Raw genomic sequence first — 25022 nt, forward strand, 5'->3', positions numbered from 1 at the left:
AATAAAAGAATAAGTTAATAGCAGAACACTCTTTTGCCTTATATGATTCTGTTCATCATTCTTAGGACATATTAATCAGATTTGTAAATGATTTGAAGCTAGGAGATTAAGGGAGAGTCTTAAATGACAAAATCAGAATAAAAAAATGAAAACACTAAATGATTGGGAATTTGTAATCCCCAGGACCATGTAAAAGGTCTTTCACACAATAATTTCTTAATAAATGTGAAATCAAATATAATTGTATTATTATTTTTGTCTCCTCTTATTTATTCACTCTCAATGTCCCGTATATTTCACATATTAAAGCAGCAAATACTATGAGGGAATAACAGGAACAATCAAACTCCTTATGAAGTTAGGTTAGGAACTCTGATATGGGATAACCCCAAACTGAAATAATGCTTGGTTCTTGAAACTATTTAGGTATAAACGTAAATGTTGAATGATCAAAGTTCTTTTGAGTGGACAGAGCATGCTGGGAACTTCCTTTCTATTAAACAACACGTACTTCTTATCACTGGCTGAAGAGCACCACAAGTTGGATGCTTTTTCAATTGAGTAGGAGGCTACTCAGTCTTGTTTTTAAACAGTACATTCAGTTGGCTCCATCTTTAAAGAAGGCTAACACTTTACTGAATAATATCTGGGACCTATCCTCAAATAGAAAAGGCTTTTTAAAATTTTCTATTCTTCTTTTTCAGCAATCTGTAAAGCTCCACCATTTAGTTGAATCACATAATAGCATTACAGTCTCTGTATGTGAGAAAAAGGGTAAGTCACTTCATTTTAGATCTGTGTGTTGTCCATATGAAATGAGAAAAGGATTTAAATTTGTATTCCTGATTGTTCCTACTACTCTCATCTTCATATGTATCTTTTCCTGTGCATTTACTTAAAGGGGTGGGGAAGTGGAGATGTTTTTCACCTTTTAAAAAAACGTTGAGGTAAAACTGACATACAATAAGCTGAATTCAAGTGTACAATTTGATAGGTTTTGACATGTGTACCTACTTATGAAACTATCACCACAATAAAGGTGATTGTCCATCCCCCCTAAAAGTTGCCTTGTGCCTGTTTGTAATCTTCCCTTTCAATTTCTCACAATTTCATCCCCATCCTCAGGCAACCACTTTGCATGTTTAGAATATTTTATAAATGGTATTGTATAGTATGCATTTTTTTGTCTTTTATAGTATATTTTGGGTTAAGTTTTTGGGGATCGAAGTTCATAATAATTTTGAAGTTCATCCATTTTGTTAAGAACATCAATAGTTTATTTCTTTTTATTTCTGAGTGAATTCCATTGTCCAGATAGACCAGTTTGTTCATTCATTCATTTGTTGATGGAAATTTGGGTTATTTCCAGTTAGGGGCTATTACAAATAATGCCACTTGAACATTTGGGTTCAAGTCTTTCTACGGACATACACTTTCATTTCTTATTTTCTAGGGAAAATACCTAACTGTGGAATGGCTGGATCATATGATAAGTAAATATTTAACTTCTAAAGAAACTGTTTTCCAAAGTGGTTGTGCTCTCTTACATTCCCACCAGCAGTGTGTAAGAGCTCCAGTTGCTCCACATTCTTGCCACTGCGTGGTATGGTCAGTCTTTTTAATTTTAGCCATTTTAATAGCTGAGGGGTAGTATCTCATTGTTGTTTTAATTTGCATTTTCCTGATGACTAATGGCATTGAGCATCTTTTCAAGTGCTTCTTTGCTACTTGTATATCTTCTTTGGTGAGGTATCTGTTTAAATCTTTTCCATATTAGACTGTTTGCTTATTATTAAATTTTGAGTGTTCTTTCTACATTCTGGATACAAGTCCTTTTTCCAATATGATTTGCAAATATTTTATCCCAGTCTGTAACTTATAATGTCTTTTCATTCCCTTCATAGTGTCTTTAAAAGGGCCGGTGTTTTTACTTTTGTTAAAGTCCAGTTTATCAGTTTTTTCTTTTGTGGATCATGTTTTTTGTCATATCTAAGACATCTTTGCCTAATCCAAGGTCATCAAGATTTTCTACGTTGTCTTCTAGAGGTGTTATAGTTTTAAGTTTTACATTTTCGTCTCTGTTGTATTTTGAAGTTTTTTTTCTTTTTCTTTTTTTTGGATTGAAGTTCATTTTTTGCAAGCAGATATCCAAATGTCCCAATACCATATGTTGAAAAGACTGTCCTCTCTCCACTAAATTGTCTTCGCATCTTTGCCAAAAATCAGTTTCCTGTACATGGGTGGATCTATTTCTGGACTCCTTATCCTATTCATCCTATTCTACTGTTCTATTTGCCTGTCTTTATATCAATGCCACATAATGTAGCTTTATAATAAGTCTTGAACTAGAATAATGTTAGTCCTCCAGCTTTGTTCTCTTTCAGAATTATTTTAGCAATATTGGGCTCTTTGCATTTCCATATGACTTTCAGAATCAGCCTGTCAATTTCTAGCAAAAGAACATGCTGAAATTTTGATTGGGATTGTGTTGAATCTATAGATCAATTTGTGGAAAACTGACCTGTTAACAATTTTGGGTCTTGTGACCTGCAGACATGGTGTATCTGTATTTATTTGTCTTTGATTTCTCTCAGCAGTGTTTTGTAGTTTTCACTGTACAGTTTTTCACTCTTTCTCAGATTTATTTTTAAATATTTCATATTTTGATGCTATTTAAATGATATTTTAAATGTAAATGTCCCATTGTTCATTTGCTAGTAGTTCCCTCATATGCATGTGCTGATTACTAGTCTGCTGAATACTAAAAGGGGACCTCGGTGGGCCTTTGGGGCTCTCCCTCCGGGCAATTACTTTCTCTCCAGTATTCTGTTCTGTGAACTCAAGATGCCTTAATCTCCATAGACTTTTATCTCTGTTCCAAACTAAGAGTCTTCTGGACTTTGTCTGGGTTCCGCCTCCTTCATAGTGGCCTGGAAACCCTCTACAGGCAGTAAGCTGCAGGTCATCTTCATTTGTTTCCCATTTCTTTTGTTGCTTATATTTAGTGTCTAAAACCATTGTTTCATACATTTTGTATGACTTTTGGTTGTTTCATGTGGGAAGATAAATTTGCTCCTTTTTGCTATATCTTTGCTAGAAGTGAATTTTTACCTTTTAAAAATGTCCTGAAATGTAAAGTTACATAAAAATGTAACTTTTTATGATGAAACATTTTACATATAATATTGGAGAGAATACAATAATGAAACCCTATGTACCTATCACCCAGACTCAATTATTATCAAGTCACTGAATGTGTTTTCATCAGTTCTACTTCCTCCCTCACCCTGGATTATTTTTAAACTATTTCAGATATCATATAATTTCATTTGAAAACATTTCAGTATAGGTCTAAAATATAAGGACTCCTTTTTAATTCCTTTATCACAGCTTTAAAAAAAACATAAGAGTGAGGGCAGTGAAGTAGGAGGAACAAGAGAGATTTCTGAAATGGTGTTTAAAAAAAACAAAAACATAATTTAAAAAATCATCAGTTCTACAGGCAGTATTCAAATTTCCACCAATTGAATCACAAGTGTGTGTATATACTTATGATATATATGATATACAATATATATTTATTATATATAATATATATTTTCAAATCAGGATCCAAATAAAGTCCATATACTGCAATTGGTTAAGTTTCAAGTTTATTTTAATCCACACTTTCCCTCCTCCACATCCTATTTTTTTCCTTGAAAATTTTTTGTTGAAGAAAGTAAGTGGCTCATCCTCTGGTTTCCACGGTTTTGAGTGTATTGATTGCATACTCATGGAATAATTTAACATGATTTTCTACTCCTTGTACTTCCTATAAATTGGTGGTTAGATCTGAGGCTTGAGTTTTTGGCAAGAGTACTTCATAATTGGTATTGTGTATTTCTAATAGGAGGTACATAATATTTGTCTTTTTCTTGTGATATTAACAGACATAAATCTTCATGACCCAGATTTATTATTTCATTGAGTTTAGAATATATTCCATCTTCATACATTAAGTGGAATATTTCCATAAAGAGAGACACGCTTCTTCAACCATTTCATTGCCCTGAGATTCAGTTTGTTTCAGGATAAATATATGACTATTTCTCCTTATTTACCAGCTTTCAAAATAATGGGTTGATCTTTTAGCATTTTCCAAAGGCTTTAAAAAAAATTTTAGTGTCATTATACATGTATAATTTTAACATGGTTGGGATATTTTCATCCGCTGCAGGTTTTATTCTTGTTGTTCAAGATGCCCATCTTTGGCCTTTCAGACTTTTTCATGCTGACTCTCGAATTCATTTGACATGACCCCAGTAATCTTTGAAAATTGTATTGCTTTCTGGTATGATAAGCTATTCCAAGTTCATCTTGGACAATTCCTGCTCCAAACCTGGACACATCCAATTTTCCAAAGACCTCTTACATATGGTACTTAGAGACATCAGTCAGAGTGTTAGGAATGCTCATTTCTGTGGTGTTAGTCATTGTTTCCAGGCCTTTTCAGAAGACATACCTAGAAAATAATATTCTAAAGATAAATGTGAATTGTGAGCTCATACTGACATTTCCAGATTAAGTTTAGAACTAAGGGTTTTTAACTTAACTTTGTTGATTGTCCTTCTAGTTCTCCTTTCTCCATACCAAAAGTCCTGATTCTCAATTACAGCAACAAATTACTCATTTGCTTTATCCCATTACACATAGTAATCTCAGAGTAACAAACCAACACACCCAGCAACAATATGATTCCTAAAAACAATTTAAGAATTTTCTTAAAGTTCTTTTTTTCTCCTGTTTGTGATACACCATGAGGAAGGTACAAATTATACTTGAAAATATATGTTTTAAAGTCACTCAAAATAATTCTTCTCTGTATGGTTATGCCAACAACAGTTATGTTCACAACTAGGTGAACAGCAGGTTCACCTCATTTATTCTGTTTTAGCCTTTTAATGTTAGCTTTTCAAATTTATTTTTGTGTTAGTTTGTGTAGTTACTATATAAAATATCTATATGATTTGAAAGTTAAATCCATAAAACAAAAGACATTCAGGGGAGTCAATTTCCTAACCTTCCTTCTGCACCTGTGTACTCATACTCTCAATAGTAATCATTTAAAAAATTTTTACATTCAAAAATACAAATTATAGATAATATTCATAGTGACATAGTATATATGCAGAATAGGATATGTACATATACTGCTGCTTTTTAGCTTGCAGGGGTGTATCCTACACATTTAACTTATATTTCCTGGTGTGTAGGCTACATACTTAATGATGTTTCCCAGGGACCCTTTCAGAGCAGTATATATAGATATTCTTCATTCATGTTTCAGCTGCGTAATACTCTCTTGTATGGAGGAACCATTGTTTATTCAGTAAGTTCTCTGTTGAAGGATTCTTTCCCAGCCTTTTACTATAACGAATAATGCTGTAATAAAAAGCCTTGTGCCTTTATCTTTCCATATTTTTCCAGTCTACCTCTGACATAGATTTTGAGAAGTAAAATTGCTGAGTTAAATAATAAATGCATATGTATTTTTGATGGAGAGATATTGCCAAATTTCTTTCCATAGACAAGGTACCAGTTTTCATTCGTACCAGAAATGTGTGAAAGTACCTGTTTCCTCATAATCTTGCCAACAGAATATACTGACAAACGTTTAGATTTTTCTAATCAGATAGGTGAGCAATGCTATTTCATGTATGGTTCTCTCTGTCTTTTTCTTTCTTTCTTTTCTTTTTCCCTATGAAGTAATTTACAACATACAGAAAAGCCACAAGAGTAGATCAAATAACTTTTTTCTTGAACCATTTGAGAATAAGTGGCTCCATGACTCCCACATGCTTTAGTGTATATTTCTCAAAGATACGAGCATTCTTCTATGTAACAACAATTCAAACATTAATATCAGATGATTAATATTGATATTAGTACCAAAGAATGCTCAGTCCCATTCCAATTTTGTAATTGTCTTAATAATGTTCTTTATAAGAAAGGACCCAAGATCACTGAATACTGTTGTTTGCCATATCTCTTTAATCTTTCCTTGACTTTCACGACCTTGACTCTTCCCACTTTGTTATTTTGTAGAATGTCCCTCAACGTGGATTTGCCTGATATTTCCTTACAGTTAAATTCAGCTTACGCTATTTTGGCTGGAATATTACAAAAGTGATGCCATGTTCTCTTAGGTGGTACATAATTTAAACTTGTCCTATTACTGGTGATGTTAACTTGGACTACTTAATTAAATGGTGTCTGTCAGGTTTCTCTATTGTACAGTTACTTTTTTCTCTTTCTAATTAATAGTTATTTTGTTGACATATACTTTGAGACTTTATAAATAAACAACCCTCATCAAATTTTCACCCCCTAGTTTTAGTATCCATTGATGTTTCTTGGCTAGATTAATTATTGCCTTGGTAATGGCCAAATGGTGATTTTCTTTCCTTCTATGATAATTAATTGTCAATTTACTGTAAGAAAAAGCTATCTTTTCTCCTCACTTATTTATTCATTTACTTATGTCATTATGGACTAATGAACTCCTGTTTTATTTGATGGGTTATTGTTCATTATTATTATTCATTACTTTGATGCTCAAATTATTACAGATTTAGGCAGCGAAAGCTCTGTAAGTTGGCTTTGATATCTTCTTGATCTGACCCCATTGCTCTCTGAGCAATTCCGTACTTAGTGGCATAGCGGGACATTCTACCTTATATTATTTGTACTTTTCTTGGCCCAGCGTTGTAATCAGCCATTTCTTTAAAGAACCCTAGTTCTTTTTTGAAGGGAAATGAAATTTAGACACCAAAATTTGGGCACTAGGTGTGCACATCATTAGTGGGTTTTCACTGCTCTCAGCCCTCTCAGAGAACAGAATTAGAGCATGTACATATAAAAAAAGACAAGCAAATACATATGCATGTATTCTTATATACATACACATTCACATCTATATTATTTCTCTATTGAAAACCATCAGTTTACAGTCTTGTCTCCAATTCTAGTCCAATACCACAGAGTTCATTCTGCTTTTATTTCTATTTCTATTTGTAACTTCCTTTCTTCAGTGAGAAACCTGGCTCTCATTAGCCTCATTATATCTAGTTATTGTATCAATCCTGCCTTTCTCACCCTGCTTGGACTCCAATATCTCACACCAGGCCACTGCCACCATGGGGGTCCTGTCTCCCTCTGACACTCTGCACCAGGCCATGTAATCACCCATTCATCCATTTTAGGCTCCACCATGTGGTAGGTGCTGTCACCCCCATCCCCACTTCACCCAGCCCCCTGCATGGATGTCTGTCTTGCTTAACCCCCTATAGCTTTGGGCTTTGGGAATGAATAAGGAAGATAAGAAGTGAAGGAAGACTGGAAAGAAGGACAGAAGGCAGAAAGGAAGGACAGATTTTTCAATTTTCTTATTATGAGTAAGAATGAATATCTTTTCAAATGTTTAACACCTGTCACTTGTAGTGTGTGTGTGTGTGTGTGTGTGTGTGTGTGTGTGTGAACTATATGTTAACATCTCCAGCAATTTTGCTATACAGTCATTTGCTATAGTCTCTTTTTTCTCAAACTCTTTGTTTATTAGGAATATTAATCTTTTGTCTGTAAAGTAAGTTTCAAACATGTTCTCTGAATTTGTCATTAGTTTTTTCTCTGCCTATTTATTTTTTTTGCCACACAAAGGTTTTTATTTTATGTAATATAATGTATTACTCTTTTTTCTTACAGTTTGCAAATTTCCAATCAATGTTGAGGAATGGCTTCCTTTTTATATATGCCCTGGTTGCTTTTTCATTGATTTCCAATTTAGGTAGATGTTGAACTGTGTTTTTGTGGGAAAAAACCTGACTCAACTCTGTCTCCTCACACTTTCAGCTGGAGTCCAGGAGCTGGAATCACGCTTCCTGGTACCTGGAGATCTATTAATTTTGACGGGGAACAAAGTGCAAATGCCGTGTGATGCCATCCTGATAGATGGAAGCTGTGTGGTAGATGAAGGCATGCTGACAGGTATGGTTCTACCTCCTAGCTTACAGCCTCTGCTGGTTCTCCCAGGTTTTTGCTGAATGATAATGGCAAAGCATGGAGTTGCTATGGGACCTTCCTATCCCCACAAATCTTATTAACAGTCCTGCACTGGATGGATCTGAGAGTTCAAATTAAAGCTGCTTTCTAGTACTAGGTTAGATATTACAACCCTGTCATTTTACCTTTAAAGACTTTAGAGGTCATTAGCTGTTTCAGAATCATCTGTGACTTTTATGTTTAGTATTTTTCTATAAAATACATCTTCAGAAAAACACGGAGGGTTTGAAAACCATTAATGAAATCCTGAAACACCTCCCCCACAACCCTGCCCCACCCTGGTCAAGGCCAGGCTCTTCCTAGCTTGGTTTGAAAATGTTGAAAAGTGGTTGAGGCAGGATTTGCCAAATCTGCTAACTTCAGAATACACACTGGATATTTTGGACTAACTGTGTTTCATTTTTAAATCGCATGCTGGAGCTGGGAGGGACGTCGTATCATGGGTATGGAAGCTGAGGTTCAGAGAGAAGTGACTTCTCAAGGTCACGGTGCTTTGAGTTCTTACTCACATATGCACTTATGAGAAGATGCTGTGCCTACCTTTCTGTAAGCTAAAGAATCATAAAGCCTTTTTCAGAGATGGAACTGGAGGCTATAAATACATATTGATGTACAGTACTGTGGTTCCCATTAAAGTCCAAATCGAGTCTATTTCTCCTGGCAGACCAGGAAGGCATTAAATGCAGACAAGAGCACACAGCTCCCTCCTATGTGAACTTACAAAACAAAACAAAACAAAACATGTGTGACAGGTCAGGTTCCTTTCTCTAGGGAATCCATAGACTGATAAAAATCCTTTCGTGCTGGGACTTTTACAAAGCCAAGTGCAATTTTCCTGATGAAAGTGGCCCTAGTATACTGGAACATATCCCTGATCTTATACTGTCCTTTCTACAAATGGAGGTGGAGGGCTTCAATAAGCTTTATTCTCTAAGCTTTATTCTGTATTTGGTTACTTTCACAACTCATTCACCACCTTGTGTTGCCACTTAACCCACTGAAATCTGCCCCTCCCAGTGTGCTGGCAAGGGTCACAAATGTCCCAATTGGCAAATCCAATGGATTCTTTAAATTTCACATCTTATTGGCCTATCTGCTGCATTTAACCATTCTGACCATCTCTTCCTTCTGAAAACACTCTTCTAACTTTCCAAGTCAGTGCTGACTCTCCAAGTTCTTCTACCACTGACAATACCATTCAGCTTCCTACACTTCTCCTCTTCCTCCACCTCTTTGATTTTTGATGTTGTTCAGGGGTCCTGGACCTTTCCTTTTCTAACCTTTCACTCGAACCCTAAGTAATCTTGTCTTTTCCTGTGGCTTTAATTATTGTTTATAAGGTGATGACCTGTGACTAAATATCTCTGGTCAAGGCCTCTCCCCTGAGCTCCAGACCCAAATAAATATCTAACTGCCTACAAAGCGTCTCGACATGGTCATTCCACAAGGCATCTCCAAATCAGGGACCGAAAGGCAATTCCTTCCTCCTTCCTCCTATAATCCCTGTGTTGATGATTAATGCTACCCTCTGCTCTTTCTTCCAAGTCAAAAACCAGGAAGCCATTTAGAATTCCTCTGTCCCTATGATCTGCCAATATAAAAATCTCCCCAAGTTTTGTAGCTGCTCAATTTCTTATTTCTCAAAACCAGTGCCACTTTTCTACTCCTACTGCCAGTTGCCATAGTTCAGACCTTGTCCTCTTTAAGCAGGACTCTTGTGATTTTTTTCTCAACTGGATATCCAGCCTCCAGTCTCATCAGACTTCAATTCATTCCCGTACTGCAGACAGAGTACACTCTCTTTGTACGTAAATGTCATAGTACTCTCCTGAATCAAACAGCTAAATATCTCCCTATTTCCCTCCTGCCACCAATGCCTATAGAAAAACATTTAAACACTTAAGTATGTGCATGCAGGGCCTTCCACGCTTTGGCTCCTACATAGCTCTCATGGCCTCTCATTCCCTAGACCCCACAACTTGCTATTCCCTAAATCTTTATTTCCAGTCTATTTCAGCATCTCTGTTTCATTTTACAATACTCACAGTATTTATAATATGACATTATACTTATTTGTTTCCATGGCTGTCTCCCCCTCTGGACTACAAACCTCTTAACAAGAACTATGCTTCTCCTTGTATCCCCTATACCAAGGGTTGTTCCTGCCACGTGGCAGCCTCCAAAAAATGCCTGCTGTGTGATGAGTTAGTATTTGCATGTTTAAGTGACTGAAGGCCTCCCACCTCACAAAATGAGATGCTTGTTTTCTGTAGGAGAAAGTATTCCGGTCACTAAAACTCCATTACCTAAGATGGATAGCTCTGTGCCCTGGAAAACGCAGAGTGAAGCGGATTACAAACGGCATGTCCTCTTCTGTGGAACAGAGGTTATCCAGGCCAGGGGGGCTTGCTCTGGCGCCGTGAAAGCAGTAGTCCTGCAGACAGGTTAGTTAGCATCTCCTTCATTTTATTATTTTGATGAAATATTTTTGCTCAGTTTGTCTAGTGCCTTAAATGAATTAGGTAAGGAGCAGTCTTTAGATGACAAACCCCATATATGTAAATATAGATATTTAAAATGTGAATTGAGCTATGGCCTATACCTTTTAGTAAAAATAATAACATTGATGACAGCAATTATTATTCATATGCTTTGTAATTTATAAACTATTTCCACATATCAAATTATCAGAACAAAGATGCCTGTCCTCATTTTGTACATGAATAGGCTGGGGCCTGCACAGTTCAAGTGAAGTTTAAAAAGAATCACACAGCCACTCACTGACAGAGCTGGACCTAGAGCTTAGGTATTCTAACCCAGAGAACGAATCTCAACTTCTTTCCAGGCAGGACTAGAAACTGAAAACTTGATGATGAAAAGTATTAGAAATTGAATCCATCTGTATTTACTGGGCCATTTAATTTAAATTTGGGTGTTCTGTGCGTGTGTGTGTGTGTGTGTGTGTGTGCACGTCCATGCACACTTACAAATCCTTTCCTTAAAATGAAGCTGTATTTGGAAAAGCTGTGCTCTGCCCCCATACGGTGCTTTCCTATCTCTGGGATGCATTGAAATTAAAAGTATAAGGAAGGAAAGCCGGAGAGGAATAGGCTCTGAAAGAGCTAAGGTATATCCATTCTAGCACTTAGGTATTTGGCCAATTATCCTTGAATTGCATTTGGGCTTAAGCACTGTTTAAGTATCTCTAGAGAAAACAAAAGCTGTGTTGAGGATTAGAAGAGCACTAACAGTAGTATTTGTCATCCTGAGAGTATGAGGTGTGTGTTTGCTGCTTCAGGATTCAACACTGCAAAGGGGGACCTCGTGAGATCTATTCTGTACCCGAAGCCGATGAATTTTAAGCTCTACAGGGATGCCATCAGGTTCCTCCTGTGCCTCGTAGGGACAGCCACCATCGGGATGATCTATACTTTGTGCGTCTATGTGCTCAGTGGGGTAAACAGCTTTTGTTCTTTTACTACATGCACACGTACACTCATCTATAATTTACACTCTCCATGTTGACCTTAATATAAGTCGCAGTTTTCAAACCTGGGAAAGCGAAGCCAAACACTGAAACCTGCTTATATACTCCCAGATGCCCAATATAAGCAATTGATCACCAAGTTCCGTAATAGCCATCAGATCTAGTGCGATAAAACAGTTTGTTTATTGAGATATCAACATGCCTCTACTCTTGGACTTCTCCTTACACTATTTTTTCATCTTCAATCTGAGGATGTTTATTCCAATAGTGTAGTATTTTATAGCTGTTAAACGAGGAATTTAAAATAAAACCCAGTGTTGGTGAGATCATGGCAAACTGGTACATTGTTCTCCGCTGGTAGTAGTATGAACTGTTACAAGCTTTTTCATTGCACTTTGGCAAAATCTATTGAGAGCCCTAAACATGTTCATACCCTTTAAACCACGTTTGGCCCACTCACATCATTTCTAGGAATTTGACCTAAAGAAGTAAACAAAAAGGAAGAAAAAAGTCATATGTATAAAAGTGTTCACGGTTGATTTATCTGTAATAGCTAAAGAGGGACTTTATCTTCCCAGGAACCTCCGGAGGAGGTGGTGAAGAAAGCCCTTGATGTCATCACAATTGCGGTTCCTCCCGCTCTACCTGCTGCCCTGACCACAGGCATTATCTATGCCCAGCGGAGGCTGAAGAAGAGAGGCATCTTTTGTATTAGCCCCCAGAGGATTAATGTATGTGGACAATTAAACCTTGTCTGCTTTGACAAGGTATGTGTGTTTCATTCTTATCCTCAGTGACATTTTTATTATCATTGTCATCATGCACAGGTACTTTACACTCTTGTGAGGCAGGAAACATTAGATGTGGGTACTGGGTACCTGACTTCCTTTTGTCTCTGGTTGGATGTGTGATCTAGGACAGATACATCTCTTGAGCTCTCAGATTCTAGGGTTTAGAGAAGGAAGAGTAGAGACGGAATAGGTGAATATTTTAAGGTTCTTCCACCTCTAATATTCTATGAAACACAATGAATTAAAATAGCATTCCGTCCCTCTGTAGTCAATACCCTCATGCAAAGAACAAAATTTAAGACTTTTATTACCGTTACTACTGTATCCCTAATGCTAGGACTGTTACCTGGCACACAGTCAGTGCTCAGTAAATATTCATTGAATTAATGAATGAATAAAAAAGGAAGAGTTTATTTAGCTGTGTCTTACTATGAGACTTGGTTAAAATAAATCCCCAGTCAATCCCTTACTGTATTTTCCCATCTGCAGTGTATTGCTTAAAATAATCCTTGATCCCATGCCAGTTACTCCCAATCAGCCTCTTATTCTACCTTCTCCTGAATATATTCTTTTTGTCTATATACACGTGTGCTGGCGTGAAGGTGAGAGCTGTAAGAGGGTAAGATGGAAATGAAGGGCTGTTTTGTGCCTGGGTCTTAATTTATAAAGGTGACTAAGTGACCACAGGCAGAGGTCGATGCCATTGAAAGAAAAGTTTAATGTTACTCACAGTTCCCCCAGACAGAAGAGTCTCACCAGGCAAGGCCCCAGGAGGAATGCCAGATTTTGATCAGGAAGCAAAGCAGGAGTGAGGGGAGTGCTTGGGTTATGGCCTTTATAGGAGTTTCTGCAGGAAGGGCAAGACAGAGCAGGGTACACCGCTGGCAATTGGCTAGTGTGAATGATTTTGGTGGGCTTTGGGCTACAGGAATGGTCTTCAGTTGTCTTGCAGCTGGCGCTGGGTTGATTAAGTCAGAGAGACTGTTTCCTGGGGAATCTGGGCAGATGGAGAAGGTATGACTCCTTTACTGGTTAGTTTGCATATCAAAGACATGCCGTTGGCCGAGACCCTGGTTATCTCTAAGAACTGGCTAGCCCCAAGGAGGCAGTCTGTCCGTCAGAAAGGTTTCTCAAGTTAAACTTTTGGTGGTGGGCACACTGTATGGCATACAGAAGTAGAACTCTAAGGCTGTGCACACAGGACTTATATAATTTTAGTTATAACATAATGTAAACCACCGTTTTCACAATTAAAAATAGATTTAAAAGAGAGAGAGATTTTGTAACATGTCAAATATCATAATATACAGAAAATTCCAAAAGATATAAAACCCGAGGACATTGTAGGCAGGCGAATGTGGGCAAGGAGTCAGGAGAGCAATAGAGTGTGATTTTGATCAGAGCAGAACATTAGTAACAGGAGAGGGTGTTGTAGACTTCAAATGTATGGCTAAGAAATTTTTACATACTCTTTAGGCAGTGGGGAGCCATTGAAGGTGTTTTCTCTTCTTTTTTTTATTGTTGCCTTCCATTTTCTTAATTTATTTTTTATTGTGGCAAAAGATGCGTAACATAAAATTTACCGTTTTAACCATTTTTCTGTGGCTTTAAGTGTTTTCACATTTCTGTGCAACCATCACCACTATCCATCTCCAGAGCTTCTTCCCTCTTCCCAAACGGAAACTCAGTACCCATTAAACGGTACAGTGAAGGTTTTTGAAAGCAGAGAATTAATGGGATCAGAGCTGTATTTTATAATTACTTGTAATTACTTTATAATTACTTGTATTTTGTAATTACTTGAATATCAGAGAGATCTACCAAGAACAGAAGGTTAATATGGCTGTTGCCACCATCTCAGTGTTATTTCGTGATCAAACTAGCATCATAAGAAAAGATGTTCTGGTTCTAGGATCACGTTATCCTTGGACTTGGAAAACGAAACAGGGGGTGGGAAAGATAATTGTGATATGAATTTGAATAAAAAATTAAGTAATAATTATGAGCAATTATCATTATTCTCAGCTCTTACTCTATGCCAGACATTAAGTTAGGCACTTTGTAGTATCTCATTTAATTTTTAAAACAACCCTATATGATTATGACCATGTTACTGATAAGGGCTCTGATGTTTAGGGGGATTAAATAATTGGCCCAGGTCACACAGCTGGTGTTTTAGCCCAGTCCAAGCTCTTCATCACCGCGCTGAGAGAAATACCAACAAACCCCTTTTTACCAAATAGATGTCAAATAGCAAACTATCATATTTCTTTAGAACAGTGAAAAATTCTACTTCCATTACTTGTTTCTGATGACATACTTTTAACTTTTGCTATAAGTGCTGGGACTCACCCATTTTTAAAAAATTGTATTGAAGTATAGTTGTGTTTAGTTTCTGCTGCACAGCAAAGTGACTCAGCTATACATATATACATTCTTTTCCTTATTCTTTTCCATTATGGTTTATCACAGGATACTGAATATATTTCCCTGTGCTATACAGTAGGACCCTGTTTTTTATCCATCCTATATATAATAGTTTGCATCTGTTAATCCCAAACTCCCAATCCATCCCTCCGTCACTGCCCCCATCCTTGGCAACCACGAGGCTGTTCTCTTTATCTGTGGAGACTCACCCATTTTATAGCTCTTAAAAGCAGGCTTACCAAGGACTCTCCCATCCATTCAGTCTTCTGTTAAGTTCTCGAAACAAGCCTCTGAAATATGTAAGGCAGGTACCGTTTTCTTCCCTTTATTGCTGAGAACACTAAAGTTCAAAGAGATTAAGTGCCAGCTTGTCACACAACTGCTGTGAGTTCATCAAATCTTCCACCCAGGACTCCAGATACCCACCTTATTGTGTCCTTCCTTGAAGAGCTGATCTTAATCATGTGTTGTGACATATATTTTCCTGTTAAAACATAGCTTATCAGTGTCACTGTGGGGCTGCTGCATCTTCAGAGTCAACCGAGCTCTTGTTTCTGTTTAGACAGGTACCTTAACAAGGGATGGCTTGGATCTCTGGGGAGTCGTGCCCTGTGATAGGAGTGGGTGAGTACTTGGGACCAAATGCATTGTCATTTCTCTTTTCCCAGAACTCTTTGTTTTTCTTCCTGAATACTAATAATGGAAAGATTTTGGCACTGGCTTTGGTGAGCAGTAGTTGCCAGAGTATCTTCATTTAATTTCTCTTCTTGACTACTTCCAAAGCTCACTAAAACGTGCTATTTCCTCCACCCCAGTCCCAGCCCCGGGACACTCACAGAACCAAGGAGATGAAGGGCAAGTTTTGACACTGCATTTAAATCTTTGCTAAAATGTGATTTGCTGTCAGCATATTAGTTCAGGGCCAGTGTGTGTCATTTGGACAGTACCAAGACACTGTCCTTCAAGGAGGTAACATTTCTTGTACAAAATGAAGCTTTTCCATGTGCTAGGAGGAACACTGCCCTGACTTGTAGACACTGAATTTCAGAACGAGGAACATCTGTGGAACCACAGCTAGTGTACTTCATTTTCCTTGGTATTCTAGTTCTGGCAACACTACTTTCTGGCTGCCAGAAGCTCCTCTTTTCTGGCCAGAATGGACTCCGTTTTGGCAGTTTACAACTTAACGTGGTAAAGATTTCCATGTCCCTCTGCTGGGGCTCTCTTGTTTGAGTTTGCTTCTCTGCCTGCTTTTTCTCCCCACTGCAACTTCCAGCCTTATCAGAACACGAACATATGACAAGTTCAGGTTTTGAGGGTTTTTTTTTTTAAATTGAGGTATAGGTGATTTCAGGTTTTTTTAAATCAATTTTTTTGTCTTTTTTTTTTTGCTTTTGAATTTCATTTTATTTATTTTTTTATACAGCAGGTCCTTATTAGTCATCCATTTTATACACATCAGTATATGCATGTCAATCCCAATCGCCCAATTCATCACGCCACCACCCCACCCCCTGCCACTTTCCCCCCTTGGTGTCCATAACGTTTGTTCTCTGCATCTGTGTCTCAATTTCTGCCTTGCAAACCAGTTCATCTGTACCATATTTCTAGGTTCCACATATATGCGTTAACATACAATATTTGTTTTTTTCTTTCTGACTTACTTCACTCTGTATGACAGTCTCTAGATCCATCCACATCCCTACAAATGACCCAATTTTGTTCCTTTTTATGGCTGAATAATATTCCATTGTATATATGTACCACTTCTTCTTTATCCATTCATCTGTCGATGGGCATTTAGGTTGCTTCCATGACCTGGCTATTGCAAATAGTGCTGCAATGAACATTGGGGTGCATGTGTCTTTTCGAATTATGGTTTTCTCCAGATATATGCCCAGGAATGGGATTGCTGGATTATATGGTAGCTCTATTTTTAGTTTTTTAAGGAATCTCCAGACTGTTCTCCGTAGTGACTGTATCAATTTACATCCCCAGCAACAGGGTAGGAGAGTTCCATTTTCTCCACACCTTCTCCAGCATTTATTGTCTGTAGATTTTTTGATGATGGCCATTCTAACCGGTGTGAGGTGATACCTCATTGTAGCTTTGATTTGCATTTCTCTAATAATTAGTGATGTTGAGCGTCTTTTCATGTGCCACTTAGCCATCTGTACGTCTTTTTTGGAGAAATGTCTGCTTAGATCTTCCTCCCATTTTTTGGTGGGGTTGTTTGTTTTTTAGATATTGAGCTGCATGAGCTCAGGTTTTGTTTTTTGTTTTTTTTGAGGCAAAGGAATACGACTTTATTCGGAAAGCCAGCAGGTTTTGTTTTTTTAATGAAAATATTTCCCTCTCATACTTGCAACCTAAATCACAAAGCATCTTATACATAAAAGGTACCTCATGATTCTTCTGCATTATGCAAATGACATATGATTTATCCATAAAATGTTTTAATTATATATGTTTAACACATTTTCATATTAATGTATTATTTATAAACAAGTCCATTTCTGGAGTTGAAAAATTAATCCTGGTGCTTCTAACCATTTTAGTCTATAGAAGGAGGCTGTTACAAGTGGTAACTTTCTAAAGTTCTTTTCATTTTCTCTTGAAAATAGATTTGGATATATACCTGGTCTTCTTGTTTTTAGTATTTTCCTGTTTCAGTGTCTATAAAAAATATATGCATTTATTCAAATATGTGAGCATTCAGAGAGCAGTCTTTTTCTTATTTATATTTGTGTCCCTAATGCCATATAGCACTATAGGAGGCACACATAGTAGATTCACAATAAATGTTTGTTTATTTAAAGTGAACTTAATATGTTCCATCTTTTGAATGCTCTTCTCCTTATTGAATTGACATCCTCTTATTCACAAAACTTTTAAAACTTTCTGTTTCTAAAAGTGACTTGTCAAATTTAAATAAAAATAATTGATATACTATTTAGATTATTGATAGATTAATCCAAGCTGTCACTCTCCTACCCCCTCCCTCCTTTCCCTCCTTCAAAAAGGTTAAAGTTGGCTCTAAATGACTAAAAGAGCAATTAAACCTTTTTAAAAAATTTTTTTTAAGTATTTATTTATTTATTTGGCTGCATCAGGTCTAGTCACGGCACATGGGCTCTTCATTGTGATGTGCAGGCTTCTCTCTAACTGTGGTGCGCAGGCTCAGTAGTTCCAGCATGTGGGCTCTCTAGTTGTGGCACATGGGCTCTAGCGCTCACGGGCTCAGTAGTTGCGGCACTCAGTCTTAGCTGCCCCACGGCATGTGGGATCTTAGTTCCCTGACCAGGGATTGAACCCACGTCCCTTGCATTGGAAGGCGGATTTTTAACCACTGGACCACCAGGGAATTCCCCCAAAGTTTTTTTAATTGACAAATTTAACTGATAGAATAAGAGAAAACAGATTAAATTCTAAACAAGAAGTCAGCACCTGACTTAGTCGCTGTTAAATATCTTATTGTAAACTGTAAGCTCATTTCTAATAATTCTTATCTTTTCCAAAGAGGGCCTGCCTAATGTGCCAGGTACTTCAAAGTCATTGGAAGTCTACCTGAGCTACCTGGTCTTGATAAGTCATAAACATTCAAATAATAGTTCAAGGTCAGGGATGACAGAGGGTTCTATTTATTTTTGTGCAAACCAGGGTCTGGCCCGATCCTCCCAAACTCAGAACTGTGTATTCAGAATTACATACGGAAGACAGTTTGTGTGCCATCTTAAAGATAAGATTCTTTTTTCCTGATCTGTGTTTGCTTTACAGCGTGAGCTTGAGAATCTGTGTTCATCACTGATGGTGACTGCTTCCTTTTAGATGTTTACTAAAATACCAGAGACATATTGTAACCACTGAGATAACTTGATCTTTCAATATATAATGATATGATCAACAGGCTCCGTGGAGAGGTTTTTGAGCTCTTAAGGAAGCTTGAATGGGGAAACCAGGAAGAAATGTGGCTGAATTACGAGTTAACATTCTGATGTACATGCTTTCAGGAACAAAACGCTAGAGCAACCGAAGGAAAGGCAGGGTCCATATCATGAGAGATAATAGTCTGATCCTGGAGACTGTGTTTTAAGACAAACTATGGTAAATAGTAAAAATTACAAACAGTAACTAGGAAGGTCAGAGGTCTGGAAACTGCACATTGGAAGCACAGCTAGAGGTTCCTGTGTAATCCCAGAGGAAGGGAGTATTAAAGGGGGTACAGCCAAGCTGGCCACAGATCTGAAGGAAGTTGACATGTGGAGGAGGAGGAACAAGTAGATTCTGACTGGCTCCAAGAATCAGATTTGGCCTTAATCCAGGAAGCACCTTCAGCCGCTCAGGGTCCACCAAATAGTATGGCCTGCCTTGTGAACCACTTACTGTGCTAAACATGTAAGAAGGGACTGACCAATAAGGTCCAGAGGACATCCTTTTGTAGGCCCAGTGCCAAACTTGATGACTTCAACTCTGAGTTAGTAAAAGAACCCTGCATATGATGTTTGAGTTGTATCTCGGTAGATTTTAGATTTTAGATACAACTCTCGGTTAGAGTTGTATCTCGGGACTTTCTACAGAAAGCAATGGTGATGATGGCTGCAATATAGATCCTAGATGCCGGGGTGGAAGAGGAGAATGCCGTGTCCTTTTCAAAATGTCTTTTAAAAATTTCATTTCTTGGGGCTTCCCTGGTGGCTCAGCGGTTGAGAGTCCGCCTGCCAATGCAGGGGACATGGGTTCGTGCCCCAGTCCGGGAAGATCCCACATGCCGCAGAGCGGCTGGGCCCGTGAGCCATGGCCACTGAGCCTGCACGTCCGGAGCCTGTGCTCAGCAACGGGAGAGGCCACGACAGTGAGAGGCCTGCGTACCGCAAAAAAAAAAAAAAAAAAAAAATTCATTTCTTTACCATTATGGTCTTTCAGATTTCCAGTAACCAACTCATTCATTTATTTGCTCTTAAATTTGTTGACTGTCTGCTGTGGGCCAAACATCAGATATGTTGGAGAGAGAGATATGGAAGAGACAGCCCTGCCCTGAAGAATAGATTGAAGGAGATACACAGATATACACAAGTAGCTATAGTATGAGCTAGCCTGTTCTGTCTCACAGCATAAGAGATAAAGTGGTCTGGAAGCTCAGGTGGGAGTGGACGCACTTAGAACTAAGGGTGATACTGCTAGCTCTTTCTATACCTCTGGATTTAAATCAGTGCCAGAGAGACGTTAAGGAAAAGAGGGAAGAAAGAGCTTGAGAGAACCTCAGGACTTTTTCTCATACTCATTGAACTTATGTAAGGATGATGGATGAATGAAGCAGTATTCATTTGGGGAGATTAGAGTGTAGATATGTAATGTAACAAAGTATATCAACTTATTTTTTAAAAGGATGGTCACCTCCAGAAGCTCCATTCTGGCCTGCAGGAATAGACTAAAGCCCTTTCCCTTTTCTCCTTTAGCTTCCAGGAAGTCCACAGCTTTGCCTCGGGCAAGGCTCTGCCATGGAGCCCACTGTACGCAGCCATGGCCAGCTGCCATTCTCTGATCCTCCTGGATGGGACCATCCATGGAGACCCACTGGACCTCAAAATGTTTGAAGCTACTACCTGGGTAAGCTTCTGTTCTGCAAAGATTCTAAGAAGCTTCTTCAATGCCAGACCAAGCCAGGTGTTATCATAGCTATTCAATACTCATAAAAATGTGAGGTCTCCAATATGGAGTACATATGGCAGTGAGGGGCAAACTCATCCGAGCCCCAGTTTTCTCCTCTGTACAGTGTATTTCCATATTAGGGTTATTGCGAGGATTAAGTGGAAGGACGCATTAAAAAAATCCCTGGTGCTGTGCCTGGAATACATTACCAGCTCAATAGTATTAGTATAATTATTATATAATTATTTTCTAACCCTTTCCAGCTGTAGTATGAGCCATGTCTGGTTTCAGAGTTATCTAGAACATGGGGATTAGGAAACATCACTATCCCCAGTGCTTAGGATAATTTGTTGTTACCAGGAGTTTTATTCCTACTACTTTAGTATTAATTTTGTCTCTAAGACTAGACAATGAAAAGGAAAACCAGGAGGGATTTTGTTGAGACTCTGAAGTAGATTTCAGATCAAATGGCCTTGTTCAGGAGGAGGAATCCGGCTCTCCCGGTTCTAGTCTTGACTCTGTTCTGATTGACTCCTTCACCTCGTGAGGTCATCTCTCCTGTTGGGGTTTGCCATAACTTTAAAATGAGGGGATTGAATTAGACCAGCAGTGTTCACCTAAAAGAAAACAAAAAAGCGGGAATCTTTTCTTAAAAGGAAATTTTATTCAAAAGCATCCTACACGAAACAAATCGTTGGAGTTACTCTGGTTGAGATAGCAAAATGGGGAGTAAAAGCACAGCTTAGGGAACACACATCCCCACCTACTTAGCTACAAGCCCGCCTCCACCCCGTATAGCCTGGTTCAGCTCCAGGCCCCTGTGATACATGTGTGAGCCCCACTGAAGGAGACAATCTTTAGGGTCCCTTCCATCGCTAATAGGGCATGGTTCTGTAGCAGTCTGATGTAACTTTCTCCATCCTTCTTGGGTTACTGTTTCTGTACCTTTAAGTAGGGATTATAATTTCTTCTCTGAGATTTTTTTCTGCCACTCAGTGAGATGATTATAAAGCATTTTGGCATCTTTGAGTAAAAGGTTCCTCTGACTATAATTTAGGGTCTTTATTATAGCAATTCCCGAGTGTTTACTGAACATTAACCACATACATCACAGTCCCTGCCCTGCTGTACCGTGGGCATCATCAATCCAAATTAGACAGAGAGCGAAGAGCAGGAGAGTGAACCAGGAGAAAAAAGGCAGAAAGGTGCGAGCTATTCACGCTCAGTGTTTTCAAGTTAAGCCCTTCAGAAATGGAGAATGAGCCTTTATGCAGCACCTTCCAGCAGAGAAAGCAGGAGAAATTGCATGAATAATTCAGAAGTGTCTGCCCTTCAAGTTCCTAGCATTTCCAATGCATTATTTTTGTGTGTGGCGAATTAAGTCTGGTTCACCTCCGTGTAGCTGAGGGAGGAGAAAATATTGAGACGGCTTGAGATTTTCTCAAGGGAAGGGTTTGAGCACAGTATTAGTGGATGAACAAGAAAGAAATCTCTACAATGAAACATCCTGTTTGAAATAGGAAATGGTGGTTTCCGGGCATGATTTCCACATCAAGGGAGCGCCAGCATGCGCCATGGTTGTTAAGCCCTGCAAAACAGCCAGCCAGGTAAGCCTTGCCTGCTCTCCACTCCACAAAACCCAACTCAGAAGGAAAGTCCTGGCAGGCCCACAATTTTGAAAGCTCAGAGATGTGTCTCTTTGAATTCCACATGTGAAAATTGGTGAGACCTTGTTTCCCTTATTTGCTAAGCTAAGGATTGGAAAAGGAGTAATTAATTTCCAATAGCTAGAAGCCATGTGGTGTGTCCCTCTCCATTCCCCATCCCTCACCCAGGTCCCAGTGGAAGGAATCGCAATCCTGCATCAGTTCCCATTCTCATCAGCGCTGCAGAGGATGACAGTCATTGTCCAAGAGATGGGGGGTGACTGGCTGGCGTTCATGAAAGGTGCACCAGAGAGGGTGGCCAGCTTTTGCCAACCTGAGACAGGTAAGTGGACAGACTTATATTACAATGGGCAAATCTGTATTTCCAACCCACATATGTCCCCTCAGCATTTGATCAATGAATCCAGTTGCCTACTGGCCATCACCAATTGGATGACTCACTGGCATCTCAAACTCGGTACCAAAACCAAGCTTATCTTTCTCACTCTCTCTATTTCCCATCTTAGTGAATGAAGGTACTACTCCCCCATCCCAGTTTAGGATTCTTCCTGGATTTCTCTCTCTCCCTCAGTGCCTCTGTCTTGTCAATTGCTAATCCATGGCCCTGTCACTCCATCACCTCAGGCCCTCATCATCCCTCCACTGGATCACTTCATAATTGGTGAATTTGTTCCCTGCCCCACAGTGTCCCCTACTCTTCACACTGTGACCGGATTGTTTTTTCTGTCACACAGTATAATTATGTTAGCACATTCCTGCTTTCATTCTTGGATTGCTTCTCATAGACTCCAGGATAATCTCCTTTAGGATCATATCTAAGGCCTTCATAATCTGACTCCTATCAAACTTCCCAGAGTTTCCTTACCACTCCTATCTTCACATCCTGTGCTCCGCCTGAGATGAACTATCAAGGTTTGCTGTCTCATGGCCCTGTGCCTGAGCACATGATGCTCCCTCAGCCAAAATGCCCTTTCCCTTCTCCATCTAATCGCATCCTCGCTGTCTGATAGATGCACCAACTGTTTCCATAGCGTGCTGTAACTGCCTGGGTCATAGCAAGGATCTCATTCGATTGTATTGTTAGTCTACTGGCTGTTACCCTACTAGACAAAGATCCTCAGAGTGGCAATTGCAGTGCAATCTCTGCATAGCTAATTCCTGACCCATAGTAGACTCAATAAATATTTGATGGTTAAACTGGAGAAAAAAAGAATCATACACTTTTCCCATTCTTCTTCTTCTTTTTGTTTTTTGAGTGCTTCCTTTTCATTTCTGCTTCACTGGATCCCAAGAGGTCAATCGTGACAATGTAGTAATATTTAACATTCCCACTGACTTGTTTGTGTACATTTTTAGAGGTGTGTTTTCTTGGGCAAGAGTTGGATCTCTTTGTAAAGAATTTCTCTCCCAGTTCTAGCTGAGTTCATATTGCATACTAATCTTGTGTTATTTTCTGAACAGTACCAACTAGTTTTGTTAGTGAACTTCAGATTTACACGACACAGGGCTTCCGGGTCATAGGACTGGCCTACAAAAAGCTGGAAATGGACCATCATACCACTGCCTTGATGAGGTAAATGGGGTGGGGGGAATTTTGATAAAGCAGAATGGTTTCATGGGAAGACGCAGCAGACTGGGCAGTGGACCCAGCAACACAGCTTACTGAATTTGTGTGCCTGAAATGCCTCTGAACTTAGTAAATGGGGATATAGTCATCCCTGCCCTGCCTAAATCACAAAGCTGATGTGAACACTGACTGGGAGAACTGATGAGAAATAGCTGTATAAATGGTAAAGTATGATGTGATTGTACAGCTTTGTGAAGACAGATATACGAATACAGCCCATGTTTCAGAGGGTTTGAAATTGTGGTCATGCCCCCATTTTGAACCAAATATAAGTTTGGTTTTAAATTATTTTTGATAATTAATTAGCTATTTTGGGATTTTATTATTTTTTATTTTTTTTTAACATCTTTATTGGGGTATAATTGCTTTACAATGGTGTGTTAATTTCTGCTTTATAACAAAGTGAATCAGTTACACATATACATATGTTCCCATATCTCTTCCCTCTTGCATCTCCCTCCCTCCCACCCTCCCCATCCCACCCCTCCAGGCGGTCACAAAGCACCGAGCTGATCTCCCTGTGCTATGCGGCTGCTTCCCACTAGCTATCTACCTTACGTTTGGGAGCGTATATGTGTCCATGCCTCTCTCTTGCTTTGTCACAGCTCACCCTTCCCCCTCCCCATATCCACAAGTCCATTCTCTAGTAGGTCTGTGTCTTTATTCCTGTCTTACCCCTAGGTTCTTCATGACATTTTTTTTTCTTAAATTCCATATATATGTGTTAGCATACGGTATTTGCCTTTCTCTTTCTGACTTACTTCACTCTGTATGACAGACTCTAGGTCTGTCCACCTCATTACAAATGGCTCAATTTCGTTTCTTTTTATGGCTGAGTAATATTCCATTGTATATATGTGCCACATCTTCTTTATCCATTCATCTGTCGATGGACACTTAGGTTGCTTCCATGTCCTGGCTATCGTAAATAGTGCTGCAATGAACTTTGTGGTACATGACTCTTTTTGAATTATGGTTTTCTCAGGGTATATGCCCAGTAATGGGATTACTGGGTCATATGGTAGTTCTATTTTTAGTTTTTTGACGAACCTCCATACTGTTCTCCATAGTGGCTGTATCAATTTACATTCCCACCAAGAGTGCAAGAGGGTTTCCTTTTCTCCACACCCTCTCCAGCATTTATTGTTTGTAGATTTTTTGATGATGGCCATTCTGACCAGTGTGAGGTGATACCTCATTGTAGTTTTGATTTGCATTTCTCTAATGATTAGCGATGTTGAGCATCCTTTTGTGTGTTTGCTGGCAATCTCTAT

At 38.7% G+C, this 25022-nt stretch overlaps 1 protein-coding gene across 7 annotated transcripts in view; it reads left to right on the forward strand.

The window, feature by feature from the left end:
- ATP13A4 (ATPase 13A4) overlaps positions 1-25022 on the forward strand; it is a 156166-nt gene that overhangs the window by 85567 nt on the left and 45577 nt on the right. For all 7 annotated transcript variants that reach the window (XM_060298278.1, XM_060298279.1, XM_060298282.2 and 4 more), the window contains exons 8-17: positions 705-774; positions 7891-8025; positions 10374-10544; positions 11399-11556; positions 12166-12354; positions 15368-15429; positions 20262-20412; positions 21975-22061; positions 22290-22443; positions 23583-23694. In XM_060298278.1, the coding sequence (XP_060154261.1) occupies positions 705-774; positions 7891-8025; positions 10374-10544; positions 11399-11556; positions 12166-12354; positions 15368-15429; positions 20262-20412; positions 21975-22061; positions 22290-22443; positions 23583-23694 (1289 nt within the window). The remainder of the gene's footprint in view (positions 1-704; positions 775-7890; positions 8026-10373; positions 10545-11398; positions 11557-12165; positions 12355-15367; positions 15430-20261; positions 20413-21974; positions 22062-22289; positions 22444-23582; positions 23695-25022) is intronic.

This window comes from Globicephala melas, chromosome 4 (genome assembly GCF_963455315.2).
Source record: "Globicephala melas chromosome 4, mGloMel1.2, whole genome shotgun sequence".
NCBI classification, from domain to species: Eukaryota; Metazoa; Chordata; class Mammalia; order Artiodactyla; family Delphinidae; genus Globicephala; species Globicephala melas.